This window comes from Bactrocera oleae, chromosome 5 (assembly GCF_042242935.1).
Source record: "Bactrocera oleae isolate idBacOlea1 chromosome 5, idBacOlea1, whole genome shotgun sequence".
Classification (NCBI taxonomy): Eukaryota; Metazoa; Arthropoda; class Insecta; order Diptera; family Tephritidae; genus Bactrocera; species Bactrocera oleae.
In genome coordinates, this window is record NC_091539.1 from 2,728,452 (window position 1) to 2,746,434 (window position 17,983).

Below are 17,983 nucleotides of genomic sequence, written 5' to 3' on the forward strand. Positions count from 1 at the left end.
ACTAAATTTTCGCAAAGTAATTATTTGTAAAATTTTTGTCTGAACTTATGCGTCACTTAAAAATTGTTTATTTATTTTTCAATAATTTTTCAAAAATTTAAATTTCCAAAAATTTTACATATGTATAAAATCAAAAAATTTTAAATTTACTACATTTTTACATTCTCAAAATGCAAAATTTTTAACATTTTTGAATTTTCAAAATTCACAATTTGTTAAATTTTCAAAAAAATTTAAAATTTCAATTCACAATTTGTTAAATTTTCAAAAAAATTCAAAATTTCAATTCACGATTTTTTATTTTTCCAAAATTTTCAAATTTTTTAATTTTTTTTAGAAAATTTGATTTTAAATTTTTGCTACCATAATTTTTTATTTTCTTATTATGTTTATTTGTATAACACACATTTATAATATTATTCTATATGTTCAATTTGATTACTCAGCAGCCAAGTTAAGTTTTATTACAAACATTCCAGTTGTAATCGCATAACAACTATTATTGAAAAGCGGTACTTCACACCAGCAGGGAATCAAAAACAAACTTACATATACATACGTATGTACATATTATATATATGTAAATACTGTGTCAACAATCTGGCCGAGGCTTAGTCTACAACTGGCAGCTTAGAATTAAGCACGCTCAAAACTTTGTACTTATTTCATACGCGGAGGAGCAATTTTATATTATAATTCCTTGAATCATAGTTTTGGAAAAAACAACAACAAAAGAATGTTTAAGACACGCTCTACGAAATTGTGCGCCTTTGTGTTGCTTATTGTCTGCAGCCTGGCAGTGCTGTGCGCTGCGCAACTGGGCAATAATAGTGAGTTAAAAAATAACATTTTTGAGAAGTTAACAAAAAAATGTAAAACAAATTAAAAAATTTAAAAAAAATTAATTTTCAATAAAAAAAAAAATAAAATTAAAAAAAATATTTAATGAAAAAAAAATTATTATGGAAAAAAAATTTTTTAATTAAAAAAAATTATAAAAATTAAAAAAAAATAAAAAACAATTTTATAATTATAAATTTCTTTTAAGTTTTCAAACTTTTTTAATAATGCTAATTTCTTTTTAAAATAACTTTTAAAATAATTTAATTTAAATTCTAATAATTTTAATTAAAAAAATCTGTTTTCTTTCATACACAATATTATGTTCTAGCTCCTAAATCCTGCCCACCACATGAGACCTACACGCCCTGCGGTCCATCCTGTCAAACTATATGCGCGACACTAAACGAACCGTGTTTAATTAATTATATTCGTTGCCCGGATGGTTGTTATTGCGACAAGGGATATGCTCGCGATGCTAACGGTGCTTGTATACCACAAGAGCAATGTCCGCCCAAGCAATAAGAAGTTTATGGCAACTTATGAAACGGATTTGAATAAATAAACCGATTTAAAACAAAAAATAATTATGCAAGACTAATTTTTTTTTTAATTCGTATTTTTTATAAAAAAAAAGTTAATTTCAGCATATTTAACTTGCTGTGATTACAAAGCGCGCCTTGGTGATTTATTTCTTATTTATTCACAACCTTTTCGGGTAAACATTATATATTATTGTTATTGTTGTTTTATTAATTGTATGCGGTTTGGCCTCAAAAGTCAACAACTGCTGTATAAACAACTATAACTGCAAACGGCATTGATCTCCACTTAATCTTTTATAAGCGCCTAAAAGTATGCTATTGAGTTGATTTCATTTCATATTTGATCTCTAAGAGAAGTGATTTTTTTTAACTATGAAACACTTCTGTGCTATACAACTTTTCAACACAAAAACTTACATAGTTTTATATATTACACAATAACTACTATATAATATATGCAGTAGGAATATATACATATGTATATACACATTTGTAAATTTCAAATAGTAACATAATTTCATTTTGCAACAACAAATTTGCGTCGCTTTAATTGGTAATCAAATGCTGTTAAACGTTTAATGTGTATAAGCGAACTACACCCAAAAAATTTTGTTAATAACTAGTTACATTGAAAGTAGTTACTCAACTACTTCACCATAAACTAGTTTAAAACTAGTTTGTGCGCCTTGGTTTTTTTTAAAGAAATAAATTGCGCTTGTGTGTGTATTTCCAACTAGTTTAAAACTGGTAACTTGTAAGTAGTTGTCAAACTAGTTGCGTTGTTAGCAATTAATACAACTAGTAAATTTATTTTTGGTTACACTAGTGGCATATTATAATTAGATAGAATAGTAAAAATATAATTGGAGCTCACAGACCTCCAAGTGTTATACACTGTTATTAATGTTATGAGATTTTTGACCTAAGTTCGCTATCCATTTTTAGATTTTAAAATAATTACATAGCCTCAAAAAAATTAATATGCCTTTTATGTCGGACAATTAATTAATTTCGCATTTTCTTTAACAAATGCTTTACGCAAGCCTTTGCAAACCTGCCACACTTTCTGCGCTGTTGGCAACACCGCAGAGTTTAGCCAACACTTTATACACCACACCTGCACCAATTGGCCAAGTGACAGGTAAAACACGCACACATGCCAAACAGTAATAACAACAACAGCGTAAACATCAAAAACACAACATTTTTCAGAGTTGACCAGCATTCAGCGGCCGCTCACAGCGTTCAGTTCTCTTCGGCAACGCGAGCGTGTTACAACTAGCAGAATTCGTTAAGCGGCAAAACGCATGCGCAAAGCCACTATTTACCCACACAAGCATAAAGTGGCACACACACAAGGCTGACAAGTGATATACGTATGCGGCCTGTTGTGTGAGCAGCGCATGTGCGCGTGTGCAGAAGTAGAGAAGTTGAAAATCTATATGTAAAAAAGTGTTGTAGAAAAAATGCAGAAAATCGTGCACGCAAATCGAGAAAATGCTGAAAATTTCAATGAAAAAGCATTGAAAAGTATGTGTGCTATGATTTTCGAAAACTTCAAGCGCGTGTGAAGTGCAAAAAGTTTAAGAAATTTGGCTACAAAAAAGCTAAATTTTTTACAACTACAAAAATGAGCAAAGTTGTATAGGTAAAGAAATAAGAAGTGTAGAAAAATTCCAATAGTAAACGTGTCGTCACAGCGCCCGAAGCGGCGAAGTGTGGTAAAAACAGAAAACGAGTGCGAAAAAGTGTATGCGATTTGTTTGTAAAGTGTGTAAAAGTCAAAATGTTTATTGAAAATGCTATTGAAATTATAAGAAAATTTATGTCAAAGTGCTTTTGCCGCATAAAATGAAAGAATAAGGCAAACTGGCCTTACAAAAGTGCATTTCAAAGCAGTGCACAACGTTTTGTGGCACACATTCCTATATCAAGAAATACACACACATGCACACAGTGCGCTAGATTGAATTCGCACGCAGTTGAAGGCGCACTTGTGGCGTGCAGTCTAGCATTTCACGGTGAGAAAAACAAATCAAACTAAAAATAGAGCAAACCACATTGATTAGGAGCGAAAGAATATAATATATGGCAGGTCTTTCCAACAAAATACTATACTATAATATTATATACATACATTGGTAAATACTAAAACTGACTTTATGTATCTTATAAAGAAAAGTATAAAAAATAGTTTCAAAATACTTTTTCAGCGGTTTGTTTTTGACTAGTTCATTTTTCACTAGTTTGTGACTAGTTTGATTGACTCTGCTACAATTTATAATAATCTACTTACCGAATTGTATATATTTCGCAAAAAAAATACAAAAATGGAATTAAAACATTTTTCTTAATGTTGTGTTTATTGACTGCAAGTAGTTCATTTTTCACTAGTTTGTGATTTTTACAATTTAAAATAATTTACTTATCGAATTTTATATAGGTACTTTACTAACGAAATTATAAAAATAAGATGCAAAACATATTTCTTAACGGTTAGTTTTTTGACTAGTTCATTTGTCACTAGTATGTGACTAGTTTTACTGACATTGCTACAGTATTTCACTAGTTTCGCTTTACCAAATCAACAGAAAACTAATATTTCACAAACAAAATTATAAAAATGAAATCAAAACATTTTTCTTAACGTTTTGTTTATTGCCTAGTACATTTGTCATTAGTTTGTGACTAGTTACATTGGCATTACTACAATGTTTCAATAGTTTCGCATTTCAAAATCAAAAAAAAAACGAATTAGTTTCAAAATAGTTGACATGTAAAGTAGTTCACAACTAGTTACGATAGCGCTAGTTTGGAGGCAGCGCTGAAGCTGGCACAGAATTGTGTCTAATACATTCTTCACATATAATATACATATTTTTACAATAAGTTGAATAAGCTTTAAGGCATGCCTCGAGCCGAAAATAAGCTTAAGACCAGCTCAAAACCTAGCCTAGGTAACTTAGACACATCCATATCCAACGGGTATAAGCTATACGTTGACGCCCAAAAAATCGTTACTGCATTAATACAAGCTTTTAATAATTATTTTTTAGAAGCTAAGACTTTATTTTGATAACTTTTAACCGATTAGTACACATATTTTTGTTCTTAAAATAATAATATTTAGAAAATCGCCTAGCTTGCAAAGTAAAATGTATGTTAATTAGTTTCTTAAAGTCCTCAACTGCGCCTAAAATAATTTTTTTATTTATAATTTTAGGCGCACCACACTGTATGCATCTCATTTCATTCGCTCAGCCGCTTTGGCTTGAACTTCTCAATCAATTCATGTATTAATTTAATAAAAGCGCACAGAAAAAGTTTGCAATTTATTGCTCGGGTTGTAAAACAAGCTTATTTTGAGCAATATTCTGCAATAAAGTATGACGCTAAACGCTTTTTTCTAAACTTTCCGCGCTTGCGCTCTACTATTTAATAAAATTTACTATCTCAGATTACTCAAATTGGCGCATATCCGTTAGTTCACTACATACTATGCGCCACTGCTTTTCAAGCACTCTCTATAATTTAAATTTATTACGTATAGAATTTATTATAATTATTACTTAATTCTTAATTTAATGTCACTTAAGTATTGGCTTAGCACTTTTTAAACCGATTTCATTTATTGCTTGAATCGCTGGAATCTTCTGTTTTTTGCTTTGCTACTTTCTTCTACTAGAGTAGTATTTCATATTTATTTTTTAGCACTTTTTTGTGTTCCCTTGTGAATGTGTCACATTTCCACAAGCAAAAACGAATATAAATATATGTATGAAACTGCATAAGAAAACAAAACGCGAGAAGAGGCTACAATGCGGGCCAAACAAAGCAGATAAAAGCAGATTTACCAACATCGCATGCCAGCGCTACCAAAATAAAAACACAAAACAACGAAAATATATATTTTTACACAACAGCAAAGTTTGCAATAAAAGCAGGAGGCGCTGGCAGGGGAAACGGTGAAGTTGCATAACTTGTTTCGTAAAAATTTCGCAGCGTGCGCTTTATCTTGACATTATTTGCTTTTTAAAGCATTACAAATGCAACGCAACAACAACACACTGCCATATTCGCTTCGCTACACTTGATGATTGCCCAGCTTTGTGGCACTGCTGGCAATCAGAATAATGCCATTAAATTGCTTTATTATGCATATGCATGTATAAAATTGCGCCGTAAATATATGCAAATGTTGGAGAATATTCATAAAAATGTGTTTCAATGATTTGCATGCCGTGCATGAGTCAATCTGCGCCGCCAAACAGTCTGCGCGGATTGGGTGTATTCAAATGATTTCGTTCGCAGGTGGCAATCGCTAATTTATGATGACTTGTTGTTGTTGTTATTATTTTGAAAATTGCCATAGATGGCTTGTGCTGTTGTTTTGCATTGTTAATGCGGCGCAAGTTCATGAACGCAGCGCTCCAAAGTCCACTGCTGCGCTCCCACTGACGAGCAAGTTCGTCGCTTAAGTCTTTTGTTTTTATCGCAAATCGCGCAGGCGTTGCGACTTCTCGCTTGCATTTGTTTGCATTTTTTTTTTTTTTTTTGTATATCAGCAAGCCTTCGCAGCAGCTAATTAACCAGTTGTCACTGCTGTCATGTTTGTTGTATTTTCGATTTTATATTTTTTTCCACTTTTTACTCAGAAATTATTCAAGCGATAAAATATGGAAAAATCGAAATGTGACTAATTGGCGGCAAAAATGAAAGATTTCTTCAGTTGCACTACTTTCTGCTTTATCGCTTGTCAATTTTCCAATTATTTTTATTTCGATACAGTTGAAAACTGTCATATGACAGCAACAATAAACCACATTATAGCTATATTGCTCCAATAAATTGAAATTGCTTGGATTATTATTATTAAAAATTATTTTTTTAATATTCCGTTTAGCAATTTTAAAATCATTTTTTATTAATCTTAATTTTCATTTAATTTAATTTTTTCAATTTCCAAAAATATATACGCTCAAGTTTTTTAAGTGCAATAATATTAAAAAATTATAAGCGCTTCAAAAAGTAAGTTTATTCGATAAAAATGTATGTTTAATATATTTATAGATTTAGTAAAATTTTACATACAAATTTTTATATATTTAGTAAAAAATTTAAATTGCGATATAGTACTAAAAAAATTACGTCAAAAAATATGTTTGTTATTTAAAACGTACGTTTGTTATTTATATAAACTAATATAGTATTTAATATTTTTCAAACATTTTTTAGATTTGAGTTTCAAAATTACAAAAATTTGTTTTAAAATTTTTTTTTTGTAAAACTTAAAATGTCTAAAAATATTGAATATATAAAAAAATTAAACAAGAAAAATTAATTAAAAATTTTGATTTTATATTCAATATTTTTCACATATTTTAAGTTTTACAAAAAAATTTTAAAAACAAACTTCTGTAATTTGAAATTCAAATCAAAAATTTTCAATAATTTTTCTAGTTATTTTTTTATATTAGAAAAAAAAAATTTTCAATATTAAATTTTTTTTTTTAATATTTTTAATATATAATTATTTATTCAATATTTTTCAAATATTTTAAGTTTTACAAAAAAACCTTGTAAACATAAATTTTTGTAAAAAATTTTAAAAACAAACTTCTGTAAGTTGAAATTCAAATCAAAATTTTTAATTATTTTTTCTGTTTAATTTTGTTTAAATTAAAAAAAAAAAATTTTTAACTTTTTAATAATTTTTCTTAATTTTGTTAAAACATATTTATGTATTCAACATTTTGCAAATATTTTAAGTTTAACAAAAAAAACTTTCTAAATAAATTTTTGTAATTTTGAAATTCAATCAAGTTTTTTTTTAAATATTATTTTAATTGGTTCTTTCAATATTTTTAAGTTTTACAACAGGAAAAAATTTAAAAACAAACTTCTGTAAGTTGGAATTTAAATAAAAAAATTTTAAATCTATTTTCTGTTTAATTTTTTTTAACTTTTTGTATTTTTTCTTAATTTTTTTAAAATATATTTATAAATTCCACATTTTTCAAAAAATTTAAGTTTCACAAAAAAAATGTATAAAAATTTTTTGGTATTTTGAAATTCAAATAAAAATTTTTAATGAATCTTTCTTGTTAAATTTTTTTAAATTTTATTTTAATTGTTTTTTTAATATTTTACTCATTTTTAAGTTTAAAAACAAACAAAAAAAAATTTAGAAACAAACTTCTGTACATTGAAATTCAAATCAAAATTTTTAATTAATTTTCTGTTTTTTTTTAAATAAACAAAATTGTTTTTAAATTTTTTAATATTTTTTCTTAATTATTTTTTAATATATTTATGTATTCAATATTTTTAAGTTTTACAACAAAAAAAATTTAAAACAAGCTTCTGTCAATTGAAATTCAAATCAAAATCTTTTATTCATTTTTCTTGTTTAATTTTTTTTTTAATTTTTTGTATAAAATTTTTTTATTTTTGTTCAATTTTTTTTAATAACATAATTAAAAGAATGACTTTTTTTCCAACAATGAACTGTTACTTCAGCTTTAATTTCAACCAAATGTTGATGAAAAAAATACCATAAAAATGTTGATCACTAAAATAGACACCCCCAAGCCATAAATTAAATGCTTTGAATCTAATTTGCATAATTAACAAATCAACAAATCAATAAAACCAAATTTTATTATTTCACACAAATATATGTAGAAAAAGAAAAAAGTTAAAAGAGTTCAAAAACTAGAAAAGTAAATCCGAATTGATTACGAAATAGTCTCAGAAATGTAAAAAACTCGTCCCATTTATTATCAAACTACACAAACTGGCACAATATGGCCAACAGCAGTCTAGCACTCCACAATTTAAATAATTAAGTTGAGAATTTATTATTAAATACAACAAATAAACGAAATGCCGCAAGATTTTCAAAGTGACCGCCACGGTAACCGATGCGCCTAAGCAGTGGCAACACAAGTGAAGAAGTACAAATAAGGCATAGTATAATAAGTGGTATAAATAACGCAACAACAACAACAATAAAGTATGCTGGTAATCACAGTAATTTATGCACATAAAATAGTTTCGGCTAGTACACAGCAGCAGCGCAGTACAGTTTTTAATCATTTGAAAATGAAAGACATGACGGAGGTGAAATAAAAATGTTAATTGGAAATATAATAATAAAATTAAAAAAATAATAAAGAAATGAAAAAAACAATAAAAAGCAAAAAAAAATATATAAGTAAAAAAATTTTAAAAAAACTCAAATGTTAAAGAAAAAAATTTTTTTTTTTAATTAAAAAAAATATATGCAAAAAGTAAAATAAAAACTAAAAAAAACAGGTGAAACACTAAAACAACAACTTTGCTGTTGCTTATAATGCTGTAAAGCAACTATATTAATTTTTTTTTCTTTGCTTTTACTACAAGCTTTAATTATTCCAGTGAAGACTAGGCAAGCAAAAGAGTTAAGTTTCAATAAAATATATATGAAAAACTATTTTGAAGTTCAAAAATTATGTATAACTTTCAAAACAAAAAATATAATAAAATTAATATAAAAAAAAAAAAATTAAAATTAAAATTTGCGTTTTTACAAAAATAATATTTAAAACCAAAAAATATAAACAATAAAAATTTTAATTTTATACAATATTTTGTTAACCTGTTTTTATTTTGTTTTGCAATATTTCAAAATATTCAGTTAAAATTTTAATAAATAATTTTGTTTCAGACTTAAAATTTTTATAATAGTACTTACAAAAATAAAAATACAATAAATATTAAAATTTCGAAATTACTGTAAGTAATTGAAAAAAATTTAAATGAAAAAACCGAATTAATAATTATAAATGTGTACAATATTTTAAATACCAAATTTTTACATTTTAATTTCACATTATTTTTTTAATATTTCAAAAATTTTCAAAATTATACATCATATTAATAACTTTAATTTTATACAATATTTTGTTAACATATTTTAATATTCCAAATTCGTATATTTAATTTTGAGATTTTATTTTTCAATATTTCAAAATTAATATTAAGTTAAAATATGAATAAATAACTTTACTTCAAACTAAAATATTTTATAATAGTTATAAAAATAAAAATGCGAAAAATATTAAAAAATATCAAAATTACTGGAATTAATTAAAAAAGAATAAAATTAAAAACTGAGTTTATAATTTTTAATTTGTATAATATTTTAATATGCCAAATTTTGACATTTTAATTTTAATATTTCTCAATATTTCTAAATTAATAATATATATTATAATTAATTTAAAACTATAATTTATTTTTAATAAAAATTTTTTTTTATTTGTAATTATAGTTAAAATTTTTTTTAATTAATCAATTTTTTTTTAATTAAACTTTTACTCATTATTAAAATTTTGTATTTGTAATGTTTTTAGTATAATTTTAATTAATTTGTAAATTTTAAAATTTTTTTTTAATTAATCAATTTTTTAATAATTTTTTTAAATTAAACTTTTACTTATTATTAAAATTTTGTATTTGTAATTATAGTATATAGTATTATTTTAATTAATTTGTAATTAAAATTAAATTTGTTTTAAATTAAATATTATTTTTTATTTGTAATTATAGTTGAAATTTTTTTTTATTGATTAAAATTTTTAATAATTTTTTTTAATCTAATTTTTTTCTCATTATTAAAATTTTGTATTTGTTATAAAATTAAAATTAAAAATTTCGAACTTTGAAATTATTTCGCTTACTTTATAAATCGTTAATTTATATAAAAATTTTGTTTTATAATTTATTTCATATAACTTAACAAATAAAAAATGTGAGCTATTCATCACAGCTAATATTAATTTGTTAAAAAATCAGTTAAATAGTTAGTAATTTTTAATTTATTTATATATTTTACTATTCCATTTTTCTATACGTTTACCATATTACTCTCGATTTTTTCAATGTTTCAAAAATATTCAAAATTATATATAATAATTATTTTAATTTTTTACAATATTTTATAGATATTTTTGCATATTCCAAATAATTATATTTCTTAAATATTTTCATATTTCAAAAATTTTTCAAAATTACTGATTTTCCCTATTTAACTATATTTTTTCAATATTTCAAAATTTCTGCTAATTTTTGTCGCCAGAAAATACTAACTAAAAATTATTATTTTTTTATATAATATTTAACTTTACATGCTTCGTACTTTCAAATTTCCCAAAACTATTTTTGAAAGTTGCAATTCTGTGCCTATTTGAATGGAAACAGTAACTTTTTTTCCTAAAAATTGCTTACAATTCTCTGCGACTTTTGTATTTTCTTCGCTTTTATTGGCAATAAATCATGCAACACCACTTACTGTCACGCTAAGCGTTTATGCAACATAATACGCTGGCACTTCAGTTGCAGCCACATAATTGTCAACATTAAAGTGAAATATTTGCAAAATTCAATTAAAACATCAAAGCGTGGAAAAATAAATAATAACGAAAATAAATTTCGTCAGCGTTGTCAATGTCAGCTGTGCGAACACGCCGCGCGCGCACAGCATTAGCGTCTATTTAAGCGACAAAGCAACGCATGCAAAATCTAAGCGCAACTGCGCCTCGGCTACTGTTGCGATTTTTGCAATATTTCGCAATTTTCGTTGCTGTCGCCAAGTTGTTGAAAATATTTTCCAACATTTTTCCATGTTTTTGCTACCTCATTTGTTGCCTCCCCGTTGTACTTAAAGTTGTTTAAAATATTTAGACATCTTTGCATTACTAACTGTATGCAACGGCGGCGCGGCAATTACCATTATGCTGCCGAATCCCATGCGTTGTGGCGCGCGTTGCCGTTGCAACTATTTGGAAAATATTCGAGCTTTGTTACGGCGCTCAGAGATGTGCGCTAAAGCGGCAAGCGCAAAAAATTTTACTAGCGGCATTTTAATGGCTTTGTAATTGGGTAGTAGAAAAACGAATGCGTCATGCTTCTAAGCATGCATGGCGGTACAATTGTATGGGTGCGTGTGTTTGTGTGGTTTTTCATTGCAAATGTTGTTGTTTTTGTTGGTCCTTCTTTAGAGCACCACCAAACAGTTCCATTACCTAAGAATTGTATTGAACTATAATTGGTTACCAAATATTTTTATAAGGAACGAAAGACTTAAGCAGCGAACTTGTACAAAACTTCAAACTTGTGGAATAACGTGCTAAAAATTTACACCTTCATGTTTAACAGATTTTTTTAACAAATTAATATTAGCTGTGATGAATAGCCCACATTTTTTTATTTGTTAAGTTATATAAAATAAATTATAATATAAAATTTTTACTAAAGATTTATAAAGTAAACGAAATAATTTCAAAGTTCGAAACTTTTAATTTTAATTTTATAACAAATACAAAATTTTAATAATGAATATAAGATTAAATTAAAAAAAATTATTATATAAAATTTAATCAATAAAAAAAATTTTAACTATAATTGCAAAAAAAAAATTATTTTATTTATAAAAAAATTTAATTTTAATTACAATTTAATTAAAATTATACTAAAAAAATTACAAATACAAAATTTTAATAATGAGTAAAAGTTTAATTTAAAAAAAATTATTAAAAAATTGATTAATTAAAACAAAAATTTTAACTATAATTACAAATAAAAATAATTTTATTAAAAATAAATTATAGTTTTAAATAAAAATTTTAAATTAATAAAAAAATAAACTAAGAAAATTGTAATCGAAATATAGTCAATACTTGTAGTTCATAACTCATTCATAACTTTGTACCACAATATTTTTTTAATAAAGAATAAAATGTAAAATTTAAAAGTGTAGATTACAAAATCAAACTATTCAAAAAAACATTAAATTTAAATTTAAATATTGTCAAAATTTGTAGTTTTCAATCCTAACTTAAAAAGCAGAAAAAAAATTTTTTAAATCAGTTTATATTTTTTTTTCAGAAAAAAATTATAATTTTTTTAATTTAAAAAATTCAATTAATTTAAAAGAAATATATTTTTTTTTCAGAAATAAAAAAAAAAATTACCAACCATTTAATAAAAATTATATTTAAGTGAAATTTCAAATTGGATTTAAAATTTTATTAATGTTTTGTTTTTGGTTTTTAATTTAAAAGAAATTTCTATTTCTATTTATATATTTTTTCGTACCAATACACCAAATTTAAGCAACTTATATGCGGCGCAAAACTGTAAAATTTAATTTTATAATTTATTTATATCTTTATATGAAAAATTTTTTAATACTTTATAATTTATTTTTCAGCAAAATACACACAAAATGAAGTCACGTGCAGTGTGTCACTGTATTTAAAAATTTTATTTTTTTCGCAAAAAAAATTTTTTTTTTTTTTTAATAAATCAAAAAAATATATGTACATATGCATATGCACATATGTATATAAATTTATTTTAAGCCTTGACCCTACAACACCCTTTATCGCCTCTAAAATAACCAAAAATCTGAGAAAAATGTAATGAAAATATTTAATCACGTGTGCGCGATCGATTTACCGCTATTTGTGGCACCTGCGCCACCTTTCACTATATCACCATCGTATGTATGTATGTGCATTGGCCGGCGCACTCAGTTTGCACATGACCACCACCAGCACCGACACCACGAACACGAACACGACGACAACCACGACCACAACCAACGCCAACTCAGCGCAATTGCCCAATTTTCTTAATCGCTATCTTCACAGTATTTACTTTAAGTAAAAAATAATTAGAAAACTTTAATATCAAATTGCGAGCCGACTCGAACGCCTTTCACCTGAGCCACCAGCAAGCAAAGTCCAGCAGTCAGGGTTGAGATAATCGAATCGGCGCAAACGTAATAAAAAAAACAATAATAAAAGCTTTAAAGGGAACACGTGAGTGTGAGCAACAACAAAAAAAAATTTAAGCAAAAACACAAAATTTTTAAAACCAAAAAAATCGGAACAGCGGCCGTAAAGTGGGTAGCAAAGAAAATTTTTTTAGTGTCTAGAACGCCTGCGAACACACACACATATACACAGCCTTCTGCACTTACCATATAGCTATGTATAACTGACTCGCGCTTACATTGTTATTATTATAACGGTGTTCATGTGTGCGTGTGTGTTTGTGTGGGTAGCGCACCTGCCCGTCAGCTTGCCACACTGCCTTGCGGCATGTCAATTAACCATCAACTACTATGTGTGTTGCACAAACGCACACACAAAAACATACACACAAGTTGACTCACAGCATTCCCACCCGACTGCCGTAAGCAAAATTCAATTATTGCTTATCTCACCATATTGCCAGCATTAGCACAATAATATTTACGAATAAAACAACAAAATTCAAGTGAACGCACAAAATTGCTGCATAAATGCCTGTAATTTGTTGGTAAATTGAACGACCAAACCAGAAATAAAATTTCGAAGCACTGATTAAACGGTCGTCATGTTGGCAGCCTATTTGACATGCCGTCAGTTAATGGCATTTCTGAAGAATGCAAAGATTTTCACAGCAATATTATATTTTCTTTCTTTCGTCTAAATTAAAAAAGATATAATTAGTTATAAAAAAATAAAATAATTTTTTTTTTTTAGTTTTGACACATTGCTTTCTTTTTTCTGTATTCTACGGTTTTTTAACATTTTTTCAATATTTTCAATTTAATAAAAAAAAAAACCATATTTCAAATTTTTATATAATATATCAGAAAAATGTGTTTAAGACCTATTTTAAGCTCGTCTACAGTAGAGTAGATCATTGCCCTCCCGCTGGCAGCCCCAACAATAGAGCAGTGGCCACAGAAAACAGTCACGAACTCGATTATTCGGTTTTGCCTCTCACTTACGACCTAAACTGTCTGCTTTTTGCGATTTGAGACCTTAAAGCCGCTATCGGAAACCTAAGTATATCGGGTCGGTCTCAAAAGGTATGTGCATGGCTATCAGTGAAGTTAGGTGCGATTCAATTGCTGATTCTCTAGATTGGAACCAGATTACTATATACAGTTCTAGGTAAAGCCATAAAATGGAGCTACCGTAATCAGTTCTTATAAGCCTACAAAGTGCCTTGAGGCCAATACAAATCTGCTTAGACGTTTAATTTTTATTCTCACCAACTCAGTGGCACTTCTACAAGTGTGAACACTTAAGAGTTAAAGCTTTGTTCTTGCAGAAACGGGTAATAGCTTCGAAATAGCTTCGAAAACTGGCATTCGACCTCGTCTTCGTCCAGACAGGTTCGTAAACTGACATTCCATAGTCGAAAAAGAAGGTTTGAAATGTTTCTACCTCGTCTTTGTCCAAACAGCTTTGACGAATGATATTCGTTAAGAACGTCCCGAATCTTACCGCGTGAACACCGATAGGAAAGGCTAGCCTTACTGAGAGCGTAGAGCTGACTGAACCCCTTCTGATCCATCCGACTGCAAGCGCAAATGCGAAAGTATGCCTGAGTGAACAGTTGTAGCGTTATTTAAATACAAAAACGTCGTAACGGTATTTTTATGCGCCACATTATTAAGCACTGCTGCCATTTCGCTACGTATAATTATTAACTAGGTAATAAACTAATATTTTTCCATTAAATTACAACTTTTCTAGCTGCCTTTACGCTAATTCACGGCAGTCACCTGCTGCACAGTGCTTTTACACTTTTTGTTTCGCTCAAAAAACAGCCATTTCAACTAACTTGCATTTCAGCTACGCTTGTGTTTAGCATTTATTTGCATTTCTTTTGCTTCGCTGCTACAATTATTGTGCTGCATGTTATTTTTGTTGTAGTTTGTCATTTATTCTTCGCAAAATTCTCAGCGCTAATGTGATTTTAATTGCCGCCGCCGTGCATGAAGGTCAAAGCCGACGTTATTAACAAACTCATTCGCACAAGCATACTCAACACGTCAAACGGCTGCTGCTTGTGCCTGCCGTCGTCGGTTCATCAGGCGTTCTATTGTACATAACAACTGTCAATTTTCATAAACGTACTGGCTATACACGAACAACAACATTGTATGGCCACTGCCTTAAGCTGCTCTACCGCTGCGCCTGCGCCGTATGCCGCGCTACCACACTTTCGTCAGCGCTAATTATATCTGTTTGATTGAATTTTAAATCATCTAAATGTGCATAAACAAAGCTACAAAACACGCGGCGCATAATTATATGAAAAAATTAATGAAATCTGTATTAAAAAAAACGACGTTCGACAGTGACGCCACCATGTCCGCACAGCCACTACCATGCTCATGTTCACTTCAAACATAAAAGCGGCCGCAACGTGATTTTTTTTTGGTTCATTATTTGACTTTCCTGTTCTTTTTGCGGCTGTTGCTGCTGCTACTGCTGTACACTTTTCCGTTCGGCATTTATTTGCCCAGCCTTTTATGTCTATTCACAGCTTTATTTGTCTTGTTGTTAGCAAGTCATAACTACAAGAGGTTTATTATGCTGCTTGTCTTTCGTCTGTCGCTCTGTATTTCGATTTCCGCTTCTTATTAAGTAGTCCATCAGATTCGGCAGTCAGCGCTGTAGGCTGATGAAAGCATTAGATTTGGGCAGCCTGTACATGGTGAAGCGGTTGAAATATAAAAGTTGCTCCAAACGCCTTTAAATCGGCTGGCTGTGTTAGTTTATAGATTAAACTCAGCGATTCAGCGCTTCAGCTATGCTGAGCTGCTTATAACACTCCCTCACGTACCTTTCTAAATCCGTTGTGTGCTCAAAAGATAGCATCTTTGCTATTTGTACAGAACTGTTAAAATATACGCTAAAGCTCGGCAAGAACTATACAATACCGATCTTCAGTGTCTCTCTACGAAGTTTCTGCTAATCTATTACAATATCAACAGCATGATCAAATCGTCCTCAATAGCATACGCAAACTTTATCAGAAATTTACGCTAAACCGCATTACAATTAAGTATGGAGTTAAGAGTATCTACTTCATAGCTCAGTTTATAGTTATTTGTGGATTACAGTTCCCCAAATAGCTCTACTGCTACGAATCATAATACATTTGGGAGTCGGAAGGAGTAAAACCAGTACAGCTATATTTACAGACCAGACCGTCCCCCAGAAGTACTAAATCTAGCATTTTCAACTCACACAATTCATTCAAATAAATATTAGTAATGAAATATTTTCTGCGTAAAATGTGAAGAAAAATGCGTATATGAACTTGTGGAACACTCAACGTACCTAATACTAATATATAGATATATATACATATATATTACAAAACATAAAACACTAGAATAATTTAGTTCACTAGAGCGTTCTGCAGAAACATTAAATAACGCGTTTACAGCTAAAAAAAAATTCATTTCGAAAATATTAGTTATGAAATTTTATATTTTCTGCGCAAAATGTGTAGAAAAATGTGTATATGAACTTGTGAAACAGTCAACGTACCGAATTCCATAATTTAGCAAAGTCTAACTCTTATATACCAGTAATGAAACTTAATATTTTCTGAGCAAAAGTTGAAAAATGCGTTAGTGAACTTGTGGAACACACAATCTATCGAATTTTCTATATAACTTAGCAAAGTTTAAATATTAAACAACAGTGCGTTAATGGTTAGAATAAACAGTTTGCACAATGGCGCATTTTGAATGTTTAAGTTTCATATTTTCTCTCTTAAGTACTGTTATTTATGCTTACGACTACAGTATATGTAAGCCGTTAGTCGAGTCTCACAAAGTTACGGCCAAATAATAGTTTTTCAATTATATTTTTTATGCACACCAATTACCTTTATAGCGCTTAAATAACAGTTGTAGTAAAGATGGTGTCAACAAATGATGCCAAACAGCAGCACTTGACAATTAACTGTGACAAAATAATAACTTTTTTTGTTGTTTGTGAATTTACGATTTTTTTTCAGAAAAGTAATAGTACAATAAAACAAAATTATGAACGTAAAATAAACTGTTATTGTAGCGTGTATAGCAGAAATCTCTATGATGTAGACAAAGGCAATCCAAGCTACAAAAATACACAATACATTTGGTAGCCTCAGCTGTCAACTGACAAGTATCAGCTGTCAAAAGGCAAATATTGAATAGAAAGCCAGCTAAAAAGGAAGTGTAGCTAAGCAGAAGCAGAGGCGTAACGTACAGTAGCCGTTTGTGCTGTAGCGAAAAGTTCGAAATAAATAAAAGTAAACATAATAATAATAACGAAAATGCTGCGTAATTTTGATTGTCAACTGACAAGTATCAGCTGTCAAAAGGCAAATATTGAATAGAAAGCCAGCTAAAAAGGAAGTGTAGCTAAGCAGAAGCAGAGGCGTAACGTACAGTAGCCGTTTGTGCTGTAGCGAAAAGTTCGAAATAAATAAAAGTAAACATAATAATAATAACGAAAATGCTGCGTAATTTTGATGTCAAAAATATGCAAAGCTTCGTATATGTTGCAATGCGCTTTCGGCGCTTTATTGGCACTTATTAATGGTTTCCCTTTACATGAAAACAACACGCATGTTTGCATAATTTTTCACTTAACTCGCGCTTGTTCTTGCGCGTTACGTTTCTTTTTATTTTACTGATGTTTTACTCAGCTTTAACTACATTGTTGCACTCGAATTCCAAACTACTTGCGGCGAAAAGATCACAACAT

The 17,983-nt window shown here is 28.3% G+C and overlaps 2 protein-coding genes across 2 annotated transcripts in view; both read left to right on the forward strand.

Moving 5' to 3' along the window:
• Nucleotides 1-584: 584 nt before the first annotated feature.
• Nucleotides 585-1,427, forward strand: LOC106618847 (chymotrypsin-elastase inhibitor ixodidin). The gene is made up of 2 exons (XM_014236742.3): nt 585-830; nt 1,172-1,427. The coding sequence occupies exons 1-2, from the start codon at nt 737-739 to the stop codon at nt 1,363-1,365; spliced, it is 288 nt and encodes a 95-aa protein (XP_014092217.3). The 5' UTR covers nt 585-736; the 3' UTR covers nt 1,366-1,427.
• A 1,226-nt stretch (nt 1,428-2,653) lies between these two features.
• Nucleotides 2,654-17,983, forward strand: part of LOC106618739 (tetratricopeptide repeat protein 28) — a 46,251-nt gene continuing 30,921 nt past the window's right edge. Inside the window, exon 1 of the mRNA XM_014236603.3 lies at nt 2,654-3,406. The gene's annotated coding sequence lies outside the window, so the exon portion shown is untranslated. The remainder of the gene's footprint in view (nt 3,407-17,983) is intronic.

Bases quoted from the DNA above. Each gene is read 5' to 3' on its own strand.
- LOC106618847 (XM_014236742.3), top strand. From the start codon at position 737: ATGTTTAAGACACGCTCTACGAAATTGTGCGCCTTTGTGTTGCTTATT. The intron at 831-1,171 runs GTGAGTTAAAAA...ATTATGTTCTAG, and splicing joins TGCGCAACTGGGCAATAATA to CTCCTAAATCCTGCCCACCA.